Genomic DNA, 22814 nt, shown 5'->3' with positions numbered 1-22814 from the left:
AAAAGAGAAATGCCTCTTCCTGTCAGTCAAAAATGGGAGATCCCTTATTTTAAAACAATCCCCAAGTTCCAGGTACTTTCTCTAGGTCTAACAGCCTCTCAGCAACTTATGTGTTTCCACAAGATTACCTCTGCTGCTCCAATGAACATAGGCTAAATCTATTAACCTTTCTTCTCATGTTAATCCCTTCATTTTATGAATCATCCACGTGAACCTTCCCTGCACTGCTTCCAATGCACATACATCCTTCCACAAATGCAGAGGCCAAAACTGTTTGTATCATTCTAGGTGTGGTCTTACCAACATCCTATAAAGTTGCATCAAACATACCCCCTACCATGAAAGTTAACATTTCATGAACCCTCTTAACTGTTTGATGAAACTGTATGCTATATTTTAGTTTCATATTCTAGAATTTCTAGATCTCTTTGTAGATTCTATCTAAACAATGATTTACATATTTCTTCTTTCTTCCAGAGTGGATAAACTCACATTTTTCTACATTATAATCCAATTAGTCCACTCCCTATATTTTATCAACCTACAGTATATTCCTTTGATGGCTGTCTGTATTCTCCTTATGACTTACTAACTATGTTTCCTTTGCATCGACTTCTACATTGACTACAGTACAACTATTCTTATCATAGAACATAGAACAGTACAGCACAGTACAGGCATTTTGGCCCATTATCTTGTACCAACCTTTTAATCTACTTCAGGATCTATCTAACCCTTCCCTCCCACATGGCCTTTATTTTTCTTTCATCCATGTGACTATCTAAAAGTCTCTTACATGTCCCTGATTATTCTACCTCTACCACTATACCTGGCAGTGCATCCCTTAGCATCTTCTTTGGAAAAACTTACCACAGATATACCCCTATACTTTTATCCAATCATCTTAAATTAGCCATTTATGTCCTGGGAAAAAGTTACTGTTTGTCCTTTATCATCTTATACACCTCTATCAGGTCAACTCTCATCATTTTTTGCTCCAAAGAGTAAGGCCCTAGCTTCCTCAACCTACCCTCATAACACATGCTCTCATATCCAGGCATTATCCTGGTGAATCTCTGCAGCCTCTCTAAAACTTCTACATCCTTCCCACAATGAGGTGACCAGAACGGAACACAATACTTCAACAGTCTAACCAGAGTTTTACAGAGCTGCAACATTATCCTGCAGCTCTTGAACTTAATTCCCCAACTAATGAAGGCTAAAACACTGTAAGCCTTCTTAACCATCCTATTACCTTTCATGGAAAGTTTCAGAAATTGCCAGCACTGATCCCCATGGCATCTAACTAGCAACTAATTACCCATCTAAAAGTGATCCATTTCTCATTACCCTCTATTTCTTGAAGTTTGCCACTCCCTATCCTTGCCGATGTAATACCCGCAACCCTAGGCACCCTTAAGCAGTAATCTTTCATGTTGCTTATCAAAGCCTGGTTCCCTTCTATCTACCCTGTTCGTTAAGATCTGTAGAAAATCTGTTAAATACAATTTCCTGTTTATAAGGACATGTTCATTCTGCTTCATTGTCTTATGTCTTTAAAATATTTTCGTATGATCAACTGAATGATGGACGCTGGATTCATCAATGGCAGATGTTAGACTAACTAACTTACAGTATCTTGTTTTCTGTCTATTCCCTTTGTTAAATATTGGCATTACATTTGCAACTTTCCAGCGCTATTCTACATCCAAGGAATGTTGGTAGATTGTAAAGCAGGCATCCATTTACTTTAAGACACTAGAAGAAAGGCTAATTGTTGGTCACAGCTTAGAAGAAACAAGTATTATTCATTATGTGGGTGGTGCTTGCTTTGATTGCACCCACTTGGGTGTGTTAACTCAGAGAATGCGCATGGCCTTTTCCTGATTCTCAGTGGTAACTCTGGATTACAGATTTGGGATAGAGGCAAATATGAACTTTTGGGTAGCTCACCATGAATTCAGAAATTCAGTTGAAAGGGATTTGGGGATAAAATCTGCCTCTTCTCTGTACGGGTCTGCAACTTGATCTTCAACAATGGACCTCAAGCAGAAGTAGCAAGGACTGGGGGCAGAGCAGTTTATCGAAGTACAGGGAATTGAATAACAGAAATGAGGTATTGTAATGACAGCAAACAATGTTACGGAAGCTCCTTAAGTAACCTGGTGATGAGCTCAATATTTAAAATATGAGCAGGGCCTTGAGATTAGGCATTTGTCGAGAGCCAATGACCATCATGAGGGGAAAGCACATAAGCAGTCAGTTCAGAGTACCCCTGTGGCTATCCCCTCAAAAACATGCAAATTGTTTTGGATACTGTTGAGGAAAGCATCATCTTCTCTCACAACCGCTCACCTGGCACTCTGGCTCCCATACCCCTGCAACTCTAGCTTAAATTCCTCCGAGGAGCATTATCAAACCTTCCCACAGGGATTTTAGTCCCCTTCCAGTTGAGGAGCAACCCTTCCCGTCTGTGCAGTCCAACCTACCCTGGAAGTGAACCCAATGATCCAAAAATTTGACGTCCTCCCTCCTGCACCATCCTGCGACATGTTAAGCTGCATTAGCTTCCTATTTCTGGCCTCACTAAATTAGTGAAAGACCAATTTTGAAGACATCAGAAAGGATCTGGCAGGTGTGGATAGGGATAGATCGTTTTTTGGCTAAGTGATGCTTGGCAAGTGGGAGGCCTTCAAAAGTGAAATGTTGAAGGTGTGGAGTTTGTATGCTCCTGTCAGAAGAAAAAGCAAGACTTAACAGGTTTAGGGCTTTCAATGGATATTGAAGCGCTAGCTAAAAAGAAGGAGGTGCAGAGCAAGTATAAGCAGCAAAGAACAAATGAGATACTTGAGTATAAATCCATATAAGAAATGCAACAGAACATGCAAGAGGGAAAGTGGGACACGTAAAAGAAGGCATGAGGTTGCTCTGGCGGACAAGGTGAAGGAGAATCCCAAGAGCAAATTGATAGCAAGGGACAAAATTGGTCCACTTGTATTCATCTTTCATTGGAGCTGAAAGACATGGGGAGATCTTAAGTGGATTTTTTTGCAACTGTATTTACTTGGGAGGTAGACACAAAGTCTATAGAAATGAAACAAAACAGCAGTGAGGATATGGACAATATAAAGATTGCAGAAGAGGAGGTGCTCATTATCTTGAGGCAAATTAGGGTGGATAAGTTCCCAGGGCCTGACTAGGTGTCCCCTTGGACCTTGTGGGAAGCCAGAGCAGAAATTCCAAGGGCCTTGGCAGAGGTATATAAAACACCCTTAGCCACAGTGTGGTGCTGGAGCACCAGACCATAGCTACTGCTGTTTTGTTGCTTAAGAAAGGGTCTGGGAATAAGATGAAGATGGGAAATTATAGGCTGATAAGCCCTACATCAGTAGTGGGATCAGATATGTAAGCATTTGGATAGATAGGGCCTGATTAGGGATAGTGAAGATGGCTTTGTGCGTGGTAAGTCACGTCTATCCAACCTTACAGTTTTTTGAAGAGTTACCAGGAATGTTAATGAAGGAATGGCAGTGGTATTGTCTACATGGACTTCAGCAAGGTCTTTGTGCTGTAGTATTCTATGACTCCATGAGGTGACCTATGCAGGTGAATGATCATTAAAGCAATGGCTAGGTTGATTTGGAACAATGCTGCTGGTTATTACAATCTTCACAGTTTTGGTGTGGATTGGACATCTTTAGATCCAAAGTTAGTAGCCTTAACAGTAACCAAAACCACTGAACATAACTCTACCATAGGAGAATATTTGGACATAGGCGTGAGTCATGAGGAAGCAGATGAGGTTCTGGGAAAGACCCTTGAACTACCATAAAAGAAGAGAACTCCACTGAAAATTAGAAAAGTATAGGAAATTTAGAGGATCCAGGGAGAATTACTGGATAGAGGTTCTTGTCCCACAGTTTGGCTAGCTCTTGATCAAAACTTGTAGTCATACTCTGACCCAGCAGTTATGGAAACTGGGGGATTGTTTCATACAAGGTACAAAAGGGACATGTGAACTGAATGTGTCAGAGTAATCATGGAGAAATGGATCACAAATTCTAAGGATTCTAAGGACAATTTTAAGTTACATAACCTCCAAGTTTAGTTTGTATGATCTCACTGCTTGTTGAAATTTCACTTAATTAAACAAATCACTGCCTTTGCATCATTGGACAGGCAATCCAAAGGCATAAATTTTGTTTTGAAACATAAGTTAGATAAAACAATACTGCCAGATAAAAAGATGTTTATCTGGAAAAGACTGGATCTCAGTCAGAACAGAGACGTAAAAAGCTGTAGAAGCTACATCATAGAGTGCCAGTGTAGCCATGTAAAAAAAAAAACTGGCCCAGAGAAACTAATCTTGTCAAAGTAGGACATGAAATTAGGATAGTAGTTACTGGTGTGCACAGATTGTCAAGGGCAAGAGGTCAAGCTCCAAGGAACCTTCTGCTGTGTGCCATTTCACTTACAATTTTAACTGAAAAAACATTCAGATGCTAAAACAAATTGTAATAGTATGTACTCACAGGTGGCTTTAGTTACATCATCTGAGGTTACGCGATGAGGTCCACTAATTGTCACTACATTTACCCTGTACAACCTTCCAGGCCTCAGGCTGCTGAATTCTACTTGGGTTTCTGGAGGTTGCACAGTCTTCTCATTGCTGTATGCTTCTGGGTTTTTGGAATCTTTTATCTGAACACTGAAATTCTCAACACGTCCTACTGGATTGTCCCAGGAAACTTTCAATAAATTAGTTGTGTTCTCATTGCTCAGTAAGATGACCTCTGAAGGTATTTTCATAGGTTCTGTGTAAAAACAAAACAATATTAGTGCATTATAATGGGACTTAACAAAATACTATCACCACTATGTTGGATACAGCACCAATTACAGAGTAACTGGGATTTTGAAAGAGATCAAGCTACTGGAAAACACCCTATCCTTTTGTTTGATCTTTCCTCCTACTTTCATTGATTAAAACTTTTTTTACAATTTGAACATTTTTCAGCTTTTGTAAAGGACCTTTACTGAAAAGTTAACTCCATTTCTGATTCCATAATGCTGCCTAATCAACTGACTATCTTCTGTTTATGTCAAAATTAAATTTCTGGAATAACTTATATCTGATGAATTTAAGATACATTTTTCAAGAATTTGCTCCTCCATCAGATGTCATTTTAAGTTTAATTGATTTAAAAGATTTGATTGACTAAAGGGGGAAAAAAAGCAATGGAAGTATACCAGTCTCTTTATGTATAGGAGATTTAGAATTAAGCACTTTTTTTTTCAGTTTAGATACAGAATCTCATCCTTAAGTGTAATTCACCACTGAATTGTAAACACTGCAGCTTGGTACATACTTAAAATATTTTCTTCTCGCTGATGCTAAAAATGCATGGTAGTTAGTGATTAATCAACTTCCTTAGCCATTTTCTATTCTTCCCTGTTGGTTGACATAGAAGTTATCACAAATATGCTCCCCTTGAAATCATTTATGAGAGTTTTAAATGCAGTTCACACAACTCTGATTCTAAAAGTGTTTTAACTTGAGGCTAAAGAATGAACTTGCAAGCTTCAAAGTTGTAGTGACCATTTATAAGCCTGCACCAATGATTTCGCCAATATCATGTCGAAACTAGGAATTCCCTCGCAGATTATATATCTGCTTCACATAAGTAAAGGTCAAAAGGGAATTGACAAGGTGAGACTTTTTTGACACTTGCTGCCTCTGCTGTTGGTATTTCTACACAAAGAGTGGCAAGTACATGAAAAGCACTACCAGAGCGATGGTAAATGCAGATATGATAGAGAGGCATTAATGAGCGATTAGTTAGATTCGCATCATTTTCAATGCAGGCATGGTGAGCTACAGGACCTGCCCCTGTTCTATGCTTTCAAGTGCAACTAACTGGAAGATCAAAACTGAATACCAGAACCCTATGATATGTGGTTTAATGACAGCACAACCAGTAGTTATATTAAATGTGAAGAAACATTTGTTTCAGAAATTAAGTAACAACTCTATACTTTTTAATTAGAGTTTTCCATTCCAGAGTATTACCTGTGTAGTTGGCTATCATAACTGGTTCTGATGGAGTATCGTCCTTTGCCAGTGTGACCACAGAAAAGGTGTAGTTCGTTCCCGGTGTCAGTCTCTCCACAGTTACATTTTCATCTGTTACAATTTTAGTTGCGTTATCAACTTCAGGTGCTGTGCTTCGCTCTGTCACCACCCTGTACTTATAGTCCTTTTGATCTTCAACTGGTGCTAACCATTGTAGGGAAATGTAGCTGGTGCTAAATTTCACAATTTGTAGGTTCTGAATGGGGTTTGGCTCTATTGATAAAAGCAATGAAATAAATAGGCATTAGTAAAGACAGAGACCCATTGGATAAGCTTTCAACATTTTGATCAAGTGGAATTAAAACCAACATTGCTCTGGATAAATGTCAGAGAAGCTACACGTGAAAGAACAATTTTCACAGGATGCAGAATATCACAGTAGCTTGTTCATAGTGCAGGTCCACAGAAGAGACAAAATATCCAGAGGTAAAATCATATTATTGTAATACTCCAGTTCATGGAGAAATAAACTTATCAGTATCTGTCATTATGCTTGTGTTACAGCCCTGCTTATTCTATTCATCAATGAAACTGCCAATAAGATGTCAGTTGGCAAAAAGGAGAAATCGAGAGACTACATGAAGTCTCATAAGAATGTAAGTATATAAGAAATAGGAGCATGAGTTGGCTATCTGGTCTGTTGAGCCTGCTTCGCCATTCAATAATATCATGGCTGATCTGACATGGACTCATCTCCACCTACCTGCTTTTTCCCCCAAACTCTTAATTCCCCTACTAAGCAAAAATCTATCCAACCCTGTCTTAAATATATTTATAAAGGTAGACTCCATTGCATCATTGGTCAGAGAATTCCACAAATTCACCACACTTTGGGAAAAGCAGTTCCCTCTCATCTCCATTCTAAATTTACACCCCTCGAATCTTATGACTATGTCTCCTAGTTCTAGTTTCACCGACAGTGGAAACAACTTTACTGCTTCTATCTTATCTATCCCTTTCATAATTTTATATGTTTCTATAAGATCTCTGCTCATCCTTCTGAATTCCAGTGAATACATCCCAGACATCTCAATCTCTCCTCATAGTTTAAACACAGGAATGTGAAGGGAACGGGAACACCTGGGAGAATCCACACGGTCACAGGAGAATGGACAAACTCTTTATAACCCCCATCATACAGCACTAGCTGCACTAGTGTCGCACTAGCTGTTACTCTACTGTGTCACCCCAGGAATTACATTCACTCTGATGAAATGTACTGTAGGAAGTAAAGCAAATGTGAAATAGTTTCCTTCGTGTAATCATACAAAACATTTCAGCTTTGCAGGCGAAGAATATAGGCACTTACTTGTGTAGACAGATTTTGTCACAAAGCTGCTGTTCAAATTCTGAAGAATATTGGTAAGAACAGTTATGGTGTAATTAGTTCCAGAGCTAAGATTAAATATAGCCGATTTATTTTCTTCTTCTCTATAAGTAATACTATTTGATGCTTGAGCCATTTGGTAGCTGACAATAAAAGTGTATTCTCCCAGATTCATATCTTCTGGTCTCTCCCAGCTAAAATGAAGTGACGAATTAGTGACAGCGGTCACTACTATGTTACTGGGTGGTGAAGGAACTGTGAGAGAAATAAAATTACATCATGGTAAATTTTGTTTGGAAAATGAATACAATTTACATCCTTTCACTGTGTCATGGGCAGAGTTCCCTAAAAGTTGTTGATGGAGGTTTCCATGAACTAGACTGAAGTAGCCTCAACGGGCCGGGGGAATTGTCAAGAAAAAGGAATGAAATGATAACAGTGCTTCAAAATCACTAGCATCAAGTCCAGGATCAGATTTATAGTTAGAAAGGTGAAAAATCATCTTATCCTCATCTAGTGTGAAAAGGGTCTTTACAATGAGCTGAAAGCATTCTACTTTAAACATAAGTATATGAGAAATGGCATAGGAGTAGACCATTCATCCCTTGAACATCAATTTCCTGCTTTCTTTATTATGCAATGTACATAAAATTCCAATAATCTGCCCTCCAACTTTTCATCAAATGGAATGGTTTGTCATTTGGACTATCTGGTTTTATTCTCCAAATTCTATTTAAGCTCACTGGGGTTCCAGTTCTTGCAGTCCCCTTAAATTCATTGAGGCTCTGTTCTAATGCTCCTTTTAAATTTACTGGATCCTTATCCCCACACTCCCATGAAACTGATTGAGATCGTATTTTATGCTTCCTTGAAATTCTCTAGACCCCATTCCCGTGCTCACTTTAAACTCACGCAGGAACGATGTTCCATGCTCACTCTGGACTCACCGGTGTCCTGTTCTCACAGTCTGTCACCAGGCCACTAGTTCCTGTACTCCCTTTAAACCTGTCTCCTCACTGGGTAATTTATTATATTTCTGTGTCAGTTTTTAAAAAATTGAAGTAAAGTATGTTGGGTGGACTATTATGAGGAGTAACATTCAACAGAAAAGAAAATCTGTCCACTTGCGTGTCACCACTACAGTATTGAGAGTGTTGGATTATTATAAATTTTAATATTACTTAAAAATCTGTCATTCTGTCGTGAATATAGCTCTACCTCTAGAGGTCTCTGCAGTTGAGAATTCCTCTGCAGTCTCTCCAAAGAGAAATGCCTCTTCCTCAGAGTCTAAAATGGGAGATCCCTTATTTTAAAACAATCCCTAAGTTCTAGGTACTTTCTCTAGGTCTAACAGCCTCTCAGCAACTTACGTGTTTCCCCAAGATTACCTCTGCTGCTCCAATGAACACAGGCTAAATCTATTAACCTTTCTTCTAATGTTAATCCCTTCATTTGATGAATCATCCACGTGAACCTTCCCTGCACTGCTTCCAATGCACATACATCCTTCCACAATTGTTGAGGCCAAAACTGTCTGCATCATTCTAAGTGTGGTTTACCCACATCCTATAAAGTTGCATCAAACATACCCCCTACCATGAAAGATAACATTTCATGAACCTTTGTAACTGTTTGATGAAACTGTACGCTGTATTTTAGTTTCATGTTCTACAATTTCTAGATCTCATTGTAGATTCTATCTGAACAATGATTTACATATTTCTTCTTTCTTCCAGAGTGGATAAACTCACATTTTATCCTGGGGAACTGGGGAAGTGCTGGGCCGTTTTACTACATTGCTCTGGTTTTTGAGCAACAGCCAAGTACGTACAGCTCGGACAGATCAAAAATTGTGTACATCATGGCGCTGTTACGAGGGGATGCCTTAGCATGGGCCACCATGATCTGGGACAACCAGCCAGAGGTCTGTTCCTCCATCTCCTCCTTAGTCTCCGAAATGAGGATGACACGGAAAGCCTGGTCTCCTTGGTCTCTCTAGCCACTAGGCTAGATAATCGACTTCGAGAGTGTCTGAGAGAAAAGACCGGTCACCCCGTTCCTCGGGTCATCCCACGGCCCACCTTACCATCTTCAACCAGCCCTAACCTCTCTCTCCCTTCCGTTCCTCACAGAGCTCCCGTTCCTACTGTTCTGGTGAGTCAGACGACGCTCCCTTCAGTTCCCCAGATCTGAATGCAGATCCCGGCTATCGTGAATCATCAACAACATTCCCTGTGCCTATCTGCCTTGTTGGATTCTGGTGCCGAGGGCAATCTTTTGGACGCAGAATTAGCCTCCCAGGCCGGAAGTCCTCGAGAGCCATAAAATACCTATCTGGAGGCGCGGGAACTGGATGGAAAACTGCTGGCTCGGTTGACCCACGGTATGCCATCCCTGACCTTGGTTCTCTCCGGAAAGCAACGGGAGGCGGTATGATTCAATCTCATTCATTCGCCTCAAGCCCCTGTAGTTCTAGGATACCCATGGCTGAACCACCACAATGCCCACATCGACTGGTCTACCGGGAGGATAGTCAGCTGCAGCCCGTTTTGCCACGCCAACTGTCTGCGGTCAGCCCCATCTCCCAGGTGGACTACCGCGACTCAGCCTGTCTTGGAACCCCTCGACTTGTCCAGAGTCCCCATAGAGTACCATGACCTGGGACAGGTATTCAGGAAACAATGGGCTATTTCCCTGCCTCCGCACCGCCCGTATGATTGTGCCATTGACCTTATCCCGGGGCCTCATTACCCACCAGTCATCTTGAAAACCTATCCCGACTGGAGAGGAAGGCTATGGAGAAATACATTAGCAAGCCCTCACGGTGGGCATAATTAAACCTTGATCCTCCCGGGTAGGTGCCAGTTTCTTCTTTGTAGAAAAGAAGGATAGGTCGCTTCATCCTTGTATTGATTACCGAGGCCTAAACAACATAACAGTTAAAAGTAAGTACCCACTACCCCTCATTAATTTGGCATTTGAACCAATTCATGGAGCCACCATCTTCTCAAAGTTGGACCTTCGTAACGCATACCATCTAGTCAGGGTGAGGGAGGGGGATACTATGGCTCGGCATGTTCCATCTGTGCCTGTTGAAAAGCCTCTCATCGGCCACCTGCAGGATTACTACGTCCTCTACCTGTCCCTGGTCCTTCCTGGTTGCAAATTGCACTAAACCTCCTCACCGGTCTACCCCCTTCCCATGGAAACACCACTGTCCTCACCGTGGTTTACCGGTTCTCCAAGACGGTGCACTTTGTAGCCCTCCCTAACCTCCCTTCTGCTCAAGAAACTGCAGACCATAGTAGAAGAAGGCAGAATCATGAGAGAGGTGATAGGCCCTCTTCCCACCCTGCCAAATGCAAAAATGCTATACCCTATTCCCAGTTCCATCGCCTCCGCTGCATCTGCTCCCAGGATGAGTCTTTCTATTCAAGGACATCTCAAATGTCTTCTTTCTTTAAGGATCGTGGTTTCCCTTCTGCCGTCATCAATGATGCCCTCACCCGCATCTCCTCCATTTTCCGCAGTTCGGCCCTCACCCCAATCTCCCGTCACAACAACAGGGACCGAGGTCCCCTTGTCCTCACCTACCACCCCACCAGCCTCCGGATCCAGCATATTATCCTCCACAACTTCCACCACATTCAACACAACCCCTCCACTAAGCACACCTTTCCCTCTCTACCCCCCCCCTCTGCTGTCCGCAGGGATCGGTCCCTCTGCAACTCCCTGGTCCACACGTCCCTCCCCACGGATCTCTCACCTGGCACTTATCCCTGCAAGCGTAATTGCTAAGCCTGTCCATACACCTCTTCTCTTACCACCATTCAAGGCCCCAAAGAGTCCTTCCAGGTGAGGCAACACTTCACTTGTGAGTCTGTTGGGGTCATCTATTGCATCTGGTGCTCCCGGTGCGGCCTTCTCTACATTGGCGAGACCCGACGCAGATTGTGGGACCTCTCCGACGAGCATCTCCGCTCCGTACGCCGCAACAGACAGGATCTCCCGGTTGCCACCCAGTTCAACTCTGCTTCATATTCCCATTTGGATATGTCCATACATGGCCTCCTCTACTGCCATGATGAGACCAAACTCAGGTTGGAGGAGCAACACCTCATATACCGTCTGGGTAGTCTCCAGTCCCTTGGCATGAACATTGAATTCTCCAACTTCCGGTAATTCCCTCCTTCTCCCTTCCCCCATCCCAGTTTCACTCCGCCTCCTCCTCCAGCTGCCTATCAACTCTCTGATGATTCTGCCTTCTTCTACTACCCATAGTGCTTTCACCTTTCATTCCTTCTTTACCTTTCCTGCTTATCCGCTCCTTGCTTCCCCTCCCCCAGCCCTTCATCGTTCCTGATTGGTTTTTAACCTGACACCCACCAGCCTTCTCCTTCCCACCCTCCCCCACCTTCTTTATAGGCCCCCTGCCCCCTCTCTCTTCTGTCCTGATGAATCGTCTTGGCCCGAAACGTTGACTGCTTGTTTCCACGGATGCTGCCCAACCTGCTGAGTTCCTCCAGCTTGTTGTACGTTGGATTTGTTCTGCTTGGCAACATCCCCACCCCCAATAATTAAATATTGAATCAGGGTCAAACAATCAGTGTTAGTGAAATGCTGGAGATCAAATTCGTCAATCATAGTGATTTCACATCTCAAACCTGGTAATCAATGCTTAAGAATGTGTTCCACATTTATCATTTCTAATACAAAAGAAATCCAATTAAAACTGTTCTTCACACTTTGTACATACCTGTTATACCCTGCACAATGGCAGAGGTAACATTGAAGGGTCCACTGCTTGTAATCACTGTGACATTGTACACACGACCAGGTAGAAGATCAGTGAAAGTTACAGATGTGGAATTTCTACTGCTGACTGTTTGTACTGACGTATAATTTACACCTTGAAGAGTGATAAAGAACAGCTCCACGTTTCCAGGTGGTGGAATCCAGGAGACAGACAATCTATCCACTGTCCCATTGCTGCTAACACTGATGTTTGCTTCTGGTATCTGTACAGGTTCTGTGGGATGAAAGAAATGATGGGATTTTCCAGGAGGTTTCAGACACAGAACATAACGTGGTGTAAGGTAATTATGTTCATCACAGAATAGGACCATCTCAGCAGATGAGAAAGATATTGAATTTAGTTAAATGGATAAGGAGTAATTGCAAGGATTATACAATTAAAAACACTCAAAACATGAAGTAAAAACAATGGCAGGAAATTTGCAACAGATTCGGCAGCATCTGCAGAGAGAATGATATAGGTCAGACTGAAAGATGGACGTCGATACCACAAGCTAAATGTGGGCTCTCAGTCTTTGGTTTCTAGCACAATTGCAGTGAAGCTCAGAGCAGGAATGGGACAGAACATCAAAGTGACACACATTTAACAGGATTGAGAAGTGGTGTTCAGGACTTTGCTTCTGTGTTCTTCAATGGAAATTAATTATTTATACAATTTACTATAGAGAGATGCCACCTTCTACAGTACTTACTTGTGTAGCTGGATACTTCTCTGGAAACAGACTGGACGTTGGCTACAAGTGTGATAACGGTGAAGGTGTAGTTGGTTCCAGCGGTCAGATTGCTCACAGTAGCATTTTCAAATTTTACAGTTTCATTTTGAATGATAATGGTAGGTTCTGAACTTGCTTTTGTCACTACCAGATAGCGATAGTCATCTTTATATCCTATTGGTTGCTTCCAATTCAGTGTTATGGAGTTGGTGCCAACATCATCAATTTGTAGGCTGTTCACTACGTTTGGTTCTGTTGGGGAAAATAAGTCAATTTTGTTGATTATCTTTGAAAACCAATTGCTGGTGATAAATGTATTTTATGAACTGAGAATAGCTCAGATTTGATGGTTAATGTAAAACAGATGGTGGTAAGTTTTCATTGTACTTCTGCATCCAAACCCATTTTCATGGGCACTAGTCTCCCCACCTGTGGTGAACTACATATACCTGTCTGGACATGTCCCCCCCGCTGACTGCTCCTGTGGCTCCTCCCACAGACCCCCGTATAAAGGCGATTGGAGGCACTGCTCCTCCCTCAGTCTCCAGGATGTTGTGTGGTGGGCTCTTGCTGCTGACGCTGGTGACGGTGCTTTCTTCCAGCTAATAAAAGCGTATCTCGACTCACGTCTCCGAGAGTTATTGATGGTGCATCACCACCATTGAGGAAATCTTCAATAGGCTTTACCACAGATGGCGGCGTCCATCATTAACAATGTTAACTATTTTGAACATGCCCTCTTCTCACTGCTATCACCAGGAAGGAGTTGCAGGAGACTTAAGACACACCCTCAATATTAAGAAACAACTTCTTCCCTTTCACCATCAGATTTCTGAATGGTCCATGTATGCATGAACACAACCTCAATATTCCTCTTTTGCACTATTTATTTAATTCATTTTTATTGGAACTTATAGTAATTTTTTTAAATGTCTTCAACCATTGTGCTGTTACAAAACAACCAGTTTCAAACATATGTCAGTGACAATAACCCTGATTCTGATTCTGAGCTGTGATCTCAAAAGCTACCCCTTAATGCATACTTGTACTGCACAACTAAAGCACTTTGTAGTGTTCTCGCACAGGTGTAAAAGAACTCTGAACTAAACACCAAGCATAAACCAGTCAATGAGGCGGTCCCAGTAAAATTAACCGTTTACTGTTCACTCTTCCACATTAACGTATGGTGAAAACTGTTGATAAAACAATACAAAATATATACAGTATTTGTTTCCTTCTTGACATCACATTTACATCATAAATACTTGCAAAAGTAAAACTACAACAACTATATTACATTAAAGTGCAACTACAGTCAGAATCTACCTACGCCATCAACTGGCTTGAAATATATCAACACAAACTATCCGCAACTCTTTAAATAACAAAAAACATAAACTTTATCGACCGTCATTACTTTTAACAGAATCAGCGTTAACATTTTTAATTCAACATATCGATTATCTTATGAACTTACAGCGTTGCTTCACTGATGTTTCTAGTGCATAGAAAGAAAACTTTTCTCACACTGATCCTGCACACACATGAGCCCCCTCCTTCCCATTTCTCCAAACCGGTATTTTCCCACAAGATGCGGAGAAACCGGGTGTGACGTCATCGCATGCCGCGATATATCACAGACAACGAATTTACTTTAAACAACTTTAACTTTAACTAGAAAATGATTACAAACGAATTACTAAAGCAAAAATATAATAAACTAAACAAATGCCTTAAAGGCAGCACACACTTCTTAGCTACTTTCTATACCATGGCCTAAGTAATGTTCCTGAAAGACGAAGACTATACTATGTGTCTTGGTTCACAAACAGGCTCTTGATAGTACAAGTCAACCATATCACTAATTGTAAATGCAAAGGGTCATCGAACTTCCCTATGCACTCCCCCTGCTTCCAGGCAATGTGTAAAAGCAACGCTGGAGCTAAGTTACTTGGAAGCCTGTCCTGTAAACAGACCATTGTTCAGTGCCGGAAATATATCATGATCTAATCAGGTGGGCTATGGTGATTCTTTTTTACAGCTTAAGACTTATTATATTTCTTACCTTGGCTTCCTTTCAAATTGAAGCTTCCACATCCAACTTTGATTGCTGAAACTGATGGAGAGTTTGGCTGCTAAGTCTAAGCATCAGTGGAGAGAGCATGTCTCAGATCTGATGAATTGCATCCATCCCAATTTAGTACCACTTCATTTTTATCAACCTTCAGTTGAATGGTATGCATCTACAGCCAAGAGGCATGCTTTGTACTGAGTTAAACTTGTGTACATTAATCTTACTGTAAGAACACCAATGGAGTTTCCTTTTTTTTCCATAGACTTTTCAGGTTTCTGTAATTGCAGAACCCAGTCAACTTGGATTGGCAACAACATCTCCTCCAGAATCTCCATCAGCACAAGTGCACCACAAGTCTGTGGGCTTATTCGCCTGCTCCATTCCCTTTATGCTTACGACTGTGTGGATAAGCACAAATTCAATGCCATATTTATGTTTGCTAACAAAATCATTTTTGTTGGCTGAGTCAAAGATTCAGACGAATCAGCTTAGAGGAGGGAAATTGAACATCTTGGTGAGTGATGGCACAGTAACAACCTCTCACTCAACATCAGCAAGGCCAAGCAAATCATAATTTACTACCAGATGAAACCAGAGGTCCATGAGTCAATCCTCAATGGGGATCAGGTGCGGTGAGGATCAGCATCTTTAAATTACTCGTAGTTTTCAGAGGAGCTGTCCTGGGTTTGACACATATGTGCCATTACAAAGAAAGCCTGGCACTGCCTCTATTTTCTGAGAAGTTTGTGAAGATTCAGCGTGTCATCCAAAACTTTTGCATTTTTCTATAGTGGAGTTTATATTGACTGGTTGCATCACAGCCTTTGTATGGAAATGGATATGGCCCAGTCCATCACAGGTAAAGATACCTCCACTCTTCTGCACATTTATACGTAGTGCTGTTGCAGGAAAGCAGCAACCATCAACAGGGACCCCTACCATCCAGTCCATGTTCACTTCTTGCTGTTCCCATCAGGAAGGTGGTACAGGAGTTTCAGTATCTATACCACCGAGTTCAGGAGGAGTTATAAAGGAAGAAAACAGGTTAATAGAAGAACGTGGGGGAAAAGTCATAAATTGGAGCTGTTGTCAGAAGAGGGAAGAGAGGTTTTTAGTCTCAGCGTTGAATTCAGTTAATCATGCTAACTGGCAGTTGGGTGAGCCCCGAAATAAGGAAGTATGTAGCAGAGTGATTAAATTGGCACTGAAAAATGCTTGGAGAAGTTTCAGGCCTCTCATGATGATTCCTTGAAGTGTCAGGAATGTGTAGAGGAGATATCAACATTCTCCTGGAACCTGCTACCGTCACTTTGTTCCGATATGGCCCAAGTTTGGAGCGAAAGACGCTGAAGTGGATCAATAGTTCACAGACTTTAATGCAACCAGAGTTAGAAGGAAAAGAAAACAATAAGCGCTAGGCCAATCAGGGCCATTAAATAAAACTCTCAAATGGAAAACAAAGCCTACACTGCAGCTCAAAGGAATAACTAAGTATGAAATTAATACTGTTAGTCTTTCAAGTCAGTTAACTCTATAGTCCAATTTTTCAGGCAAGGCCAAATACAAGCAGACAGCGAAATGTTGCTGTGCTTTGCTCAGGTCTTGACAAGTGTTACAACGAAAAGAATGCAGTTAAATACCATCACAATGTGATAATAATTAGCTGACACGTGCATATTTATGAGCGCAATTGCCGTATCTGCTGCGCTGCTGACTCATGGGTGTGACAGCACACCCCTCCATAAGCATAGCCCTGAGTCCGCTGGAAGTCCCAAATGAGTGACTTGTCCAGGATCTAAGAACGTTCTTCTGGACCACACCCATCTTTGTCCACAAGGTACTGGACCTTACCATGTATCTGGCGAGATGCCAGGTGGAACCAGGGGAGAGCTAGTGACTGGCTTGAGCTGGGAAGCATGGAATACTTATCTTCAATGATGCTGGTAGATGCAATCTATACAATACCTTGTTGACAGTTTTTTCAACTACAAACAGTCCTGCGTAGTGCGTTGCCAATTTGCGCCTCTCGACCTTCAGGGGAAAATCCCTCGATGTCAACCAGAACTCTCCTGGCTTGAAAGGCCTTAACTGTCTGCGCAGCTGATCAGTCTGCCGGGAATTCTGTTTCTGGGCACGTAGCAGAGTAGCCCTGGCTCGTCTCCAGATGCGCTTGTCTTGCTGTATCAGCTGTTTACAGCAGGAACTCCTACATCATTCTCCAGATCGGAGAGAAGCGGCGGCTGGAATTCCTTCTGGCATTCAAAGAGAGACATATCGGTGGAGGATGACTGAAGGTTATTGTGGGCGATCTCTGCCCAAACCAATTGGGAGCTCCAGGATGTGGAGCTGGAAGAGGCAAGGCAATGCAGGGTTGGTCTCTAACTCCTGGTTCACTCTCTCCATTGGGCCATTTGATTGTTGGTGGAAACCAGATGAGAGGCTGGTTGTGGCTTCGACAAGAGAGCAGAAACCCTTCCAGAAGTGGGAAGTGAACTGTGATCCACGATCAGACACCATGTCTTGAGGAAAGCCGTGGAGCCTGAAGACATGTTGAACCATGCGTGTGGCAGTTTCACGAGCTGATGGGAGCTTGATGAGGTGAATGGAGTGGGCAGCCTTGGAAAATCAATTCCTTAAATGTTACTTAAGAACTAAGGAAATCTTTGCTAAACCATCTTTGACAAACAACAAATGGAATTCCAATATTCACCTACTGCCCAAAATCAGACTCTACCATTATAGTTACTGTGCCCGTTATTAACTAAGGATAAATGTTATCTTTATTTGTCATATGTACTTGAAACATACACTGAAATGTGTTGTTTGTGTCAAATCAAATCAGAAATGATTGTGCTGGGCAGCCTGTAACTGTCTTAATAGTCATCATATAACACGGAAACAGGCCCTTCAGCCCAACTGGTCCATGCTGACCACAGCATCCTCCCTGCCAGTTCCAGCTGCCTGCATGAAGTGCATAATGTTCCCCCTTCCCCTGCATATAGTTATCCAAATGGCTTACAAATGTTGCAATTGTACCTGCCTTTTCCTCTGGCAGCTCATTCCTGGTACTCACCATCTTCTGTGCGAAGAAGTTACCTCTTAGTTCTTTTTAACTCGCTCTCAACTTGTATCTGTGGCCTGTAGTTTAAGGCTCTCTAACTATGGGGAAAAGGCTTTGACCATCCACCTTATCCATACCACCACAATTTTATCAATTCTATGATATTTGTCTTATTCTCCAATAAATAAAGATCCAGTGAGGCCAACAGTTCCCTATAACTCAGGCTCTCTAGTTCAGGCAGCATCTGTGTAAATTCCTTCTGACCCTCTCCAGTTTGACAATGTACTTCCAGTGCCAACATAACATGCCCACAATTCACTAGTCCTAACCGTACATCTCTGGAATGTGAAGGGAACGGGAACACCTGGGAGAATCCACACGGTCACAGGAGAATGGACAAACTCTTTATAACCCCCATCATACAGCTGTAAGGCGTTGTACTAGCCGTTACTCTACTGTGTCACCTCAGAAAATTACATTCACTCTGATGAAATGTACTGTAGGAAGCAAAGCGAATGTGAAATATTTTCCTTCATGTAATCAAACAAAACATTTCAGCTTTGCAGGCGAAGAATATAGGCACTTACTTGTGTAGACAGATATTGTCACAAAGCTGCTGTTCAAATTCTGAAGAATATTGGTAAGAACAGTTATGGTGTAATTAGTTCCAGAGCTAAGATTAAATATAGCCGATTTATTTTCTTCTTCTCTATAAGTTATACTATTTGATGCTTGAGCCTTTTGGTAGCTGACAATAAAAGTGTATTCTCCAAGATTCATGTCTTCTGGTCTCTCCCAGCTAAAATGAAGTGATGAATTAGCGACAGCGGTCACTACCATGTTACTGGGTGGTGAAGGAACTGTGAGAGAAATAAAATTACATCATTGTAAATTTTGTTTGGAAAATGAATACAATTTACATCCTTTCACTGTGTCACGTTGCAGAGTTCCCTGAAAATTGTTGATGGAGTTTTCCATGAACTAGATTGAAATAGCCTCAACGGGCCAGGGGGAATTGTCAGGAAAAAGGAATGGAATGATACCAGTGCTTCCAAATCACTAGCATCAAGTCCAGGATCAGATTTATAGTTAGAAAGGTGAAAAATCATCTTATCCTCATCTAGTGTGAAAAGTGTCTTTACAATGAGCTGAAAGCATTGTACTTTAAACGTAAGTATATAAGAAATGCCATAGGAGTAGACCATTCATCCCCTGAACATCAATTTCCTGCTTTCTTCATTACGCAATGTACATAAAATTCCAATAATCTGCCCTCCCACTTTTCATCAAATGGAATGTTTTGACATTTGGACTATCTGGTTTTATTCTCCAGATTCTATTTAAGCCTACTGGTGTTCCAGTTCCTGCAGTCCCTATAAATTCATTGAGGCTCTGTTCTAATGCTTCTTTTAAATTTACTGGATCCTTATCCCCACACTCCCACGAAACTGATTGAGACCCTATTTTATGCTTCCTTGAAATTCTCTAGACCCCATTGCCATGCTCACTTTAAACTCATGCAGGAACGATGTTCCATGCTCACTCTGGACTCACCGGTGTCCTGTTCTCACAGTCTGTCACCAGGCCACTAGTTCCTGTACTCCCTTTAAACCTGTCTCCTCTCTGGGTAATTTATTATATTTCTGTGTCACTTCTAAAAAGGTGAAATAAAGTATGTTGGGTGGACTATTATGAGGAGTAACATTCAACAGAAAAGAAAATCTGCCCATTTGCGTGTCACCAGTAAAGTATTGAGAGTGCTGGATTATTATAAATTTTAATATTACTTAAAAATCTGTCATTCTGTCATGAATATAGCTCTACCTCTAGAAGTCTCTGCAGTTGGGAATTCCTCTGTAGTCTCTCAAAAGAGAAATGCCTCTTCCTCTGAGTCTAAAATGGGAGATCCCTTATTTTAAAACAATCCCCAAGTTCTCGGTACTTTCTCTAGGTCTAACAGCCTCTCAGCAACTTACGTGTTTCCCCAAGATTACCTCTGCTGCCTCAAAGAACATAGGCTAAATCTATTAACCTTTCTTCTAATGTTAATCCCTTCATTTTATGAATCATCCATGTGAACCTTCCCTGCACTGCTTCCAATGCACATACATCCTTCCACAATTGTTGAGGCCAAAACTGTTTGCATCATTCCAAGTGTGGTCTTACCAACATCCTATAAAGTTGCATCAAACATACCCCCTACCATGAAAGATAACGTTTCATGAACCTTCTTAACTGTTTGATGAAACTGTACGCTGTATTTTAGTTTCATGTTCTACAATTTCTAGATCTCATTGTAGATTCTATCTGAACAATGATTTACATATTTCTTCTTTCTTCCAGAGTGGATAAACTCACATTTTATCCTGGGGAACTGGGGAAGTGCTGGGCCGTTTTACTACATTGCTCTGGTTTTTGAGCAACAGCAAAGTACGTACAGCTCGGACAGATCAAAAATTGTGTCATCATGGGACTGTTACGCGGGGATGCCTTAGCATGGGCCACCGTGATCTGGGACAACCGGCCAGAGGTCTGTTCCTCCTTCTACTCCTTCGTCTCCGAAATGAGGATGACATGGACAGCCTGGTCTCCTTGGTCTCTCTAGTCACTAGGCTAGATAATCGACTTCGAGAGCGTCTGACAGAAAAGACCGGTCACCCCGTTCCTTGGGTCATTACATGGCTCACCTTACCATCTTCAATCAGCCCTGACCTCTCTCTCCCTTCCGTTCCTCACAGAGCTCCCGTTCCTACTGTTCTGGTGAGTCAGATGACACTCCCTTCAGTTCCCCAGATCTGGATGCAGATCCCGGCTATCGTGAATCATCAACAACATTCCCTGTGCCTATCTGCCTAGTTGGATTCTGGTGCCGAGGGCAATCTGTTGGACGCAGAATTAGCCTCCCAGGCCGGAAGACCTCGACAGCCATAAAATACCTATCTGGAGGCGCGGGAACTGGATGGAAAACTGCTGGCTTGGTTGACCCACGGTATGCCATCCCTGACCTTGGTTCTCTCCGGAAAGCATCGGGAGGCGGTACGATTCAATCTCATTCATTCGCCTCAAGCCCCTGTAGTTCTAGGATACCCATGGCTGAACCACCACAATGCCCACATCGACTATTCTACCGGGAAATTAGCCAGATGGAGCCGGTTTTGCCACGCCAATTTCCGCAGTCAGCGCCATCTCCCAGGGGGACTACCGCAACTCAGCCTGTCTTGGTATCCCTCGACTTGTCCAGAGCCCCATAGAGTACCATGACCTGGGATAGGTATTCAGGAATCAATGGGCTCTTTCCCTGCTTTCGCACTGCCCTTATGATTGTGCCATCGACCTTATCCCGGGGCCTCATTACCCACCAGTCATCTTTATAACCTATCCCGACTGGAGAGGAAGGCCATGGAGAAATACATTAGCGAGCCCTCACGGTGGGCATAATTAGACCTTCATCCTTCCCGGTAGGTGCCAGTTTCTTCTTTGTAGAAAGGAAGGATAGGTCGCTTCATCCTTGTATTGATTACCGAGGCCTAAACAACATAACAGTTAAAAATAAGTACCCACTACCCCTCATTAATTTGGCATTTGAACCACTTCATGGAGCCACCATCTTCTCGAAGTTGGACCTTCGTAATGCACACCATCTAGTCAGTGAGAGGGAGGGGGATACTATGACTTGACGTGTTCCATCTGTGCCTGTTGAAAAGCCTCTCATCGGCCACCTACAGGATTACTACGTCCTCTACCTGTCCCTGGTCGTCCCTGGTAGTAAATCGCACTAGATTTCCTCATTGGTCTACCCCCTTCCCACGGAAACACCACTGTCCTCACCGTGGTAGACCGGTTCTCCAAGACGGTGCACTTTGTAGCCCTCCCTAACCTCCCTTCTGCTCAAGAAACCGCAGACCATAGTAGAAGAAGGCAGAATCATGAGAGAGGTGATAGGCCCTCTTCCCACCCTGCCAAATGCAAAAATGCTATACACTATTCCCAGTTCCACCACCTCCACTGCATCTGCCCCCAGGATGAGGCTGTCCATTCAAGGACATCTCAAATGTCTTCTTTCTTTAAGGATCGTGGTTTCCCTTCTGCCGTCATCAATGATGCCCTCACCCGCATCTCCTCCATTTTCCGCAGTTCGGCCCTCACCCCATTCTCCCATCACCACAACAGGGACCGAGGTTCCCTTGTCCTCACTTACCACCCCACCAGCCTCTGGATCCAGTATATTATGCTCCACAACTTCCACCACATTCAATACGACCCCTCCACTAAGCACATCTTTCCCTCTCTACCCCCCTCTGCTGTCTGCAGGGGTCGGTCCCTCTGCAACTCCCTGGTCCAGACGTCCCTCTCCGCAGATCTCCCACCTGGCACTTATCCCTGCAAGCGTAATTGCTACACCTGTCCATACACCTCCTCTCTTACCACCATTCAAGGCCCCAAACAGTCCTTCCAGGTGAGGCAACACTTCACTTGTGAGTCTGTTGGGGTCATCTATTGCATTCGGTGCTCCTGGTGCGGCCTTCTCTACATTGGCAAGAACCAACGCAGATTGAGGGACCTCTCCGACGAGCATCTCCGCTCCGTACGCCGCAACAGACAGGATCTCCCGGTTGCCACCCAGTTCAACTCTGCTTCATATTCCCATTTGGATATGTCCATACATGGCCTCCTCTACTGACATGATGAGA

The 22814-nt window shown here is 42.6% G+C and overlaps 1 protein-coding gene across 1 annotated transcript in view; it reads right to left on the bottom strand.

Moving 5' to 3' along the window:
* ptprja (protein tyrosine phosphatase receptor type Ja) overlaps positions 1-17621 on the bottom strand; it is a 76547-nt gene extending 58926 nt beyond the window's left edge. Inside the window, exons 1-6 of the mRNA XM_073050054.1 lie at positions 17384-17621; positions 12968-13240; positions 12217-12489; positions 7443-7715; positions 6071-6346; positions 4533-4814 (exon numbers count right to left, since the gene is read on the bottom strand). Of these exons, the coding sequence (XP_072906155.1) occupies positions 4533-4814; positions 6071-6346; positions 7443-7715; positions 12217-12489; positions 12968-13240; positions 17384-17621 (1615 nt within the window). The remainder of the gene's footprint in view (positions 1-4532; positions 4815-6070; positions 6347-7442; positions 7716-12216; positions 12490-12967; positions 13241-17383) is intronic.
* Between the last annotated feature and the right edge of the window lie 5193 nt (positions 17622-22814).

This window comes from Hemitrygon akajei, chromosome 6 (genome assembly GCF_048418815.1).
Source record: "Hemitrygon akajei chromosome 6, sHemAka1.3, whole genome shotgun sequence".
In the NCBI taxonomy this organism is placed as follows: domain Eukaryota; kingdom Metazoa; phylum Chordata; class Chondrichthyes; order Myliobatiformes; family Dasyatidae; genus Hemitrygon; species Hemitrygon akajei.
Note: the sequence above shows the minus strand (reverse complement) of the source record. Positions and strands in the feature narration are given on the sequence as shown.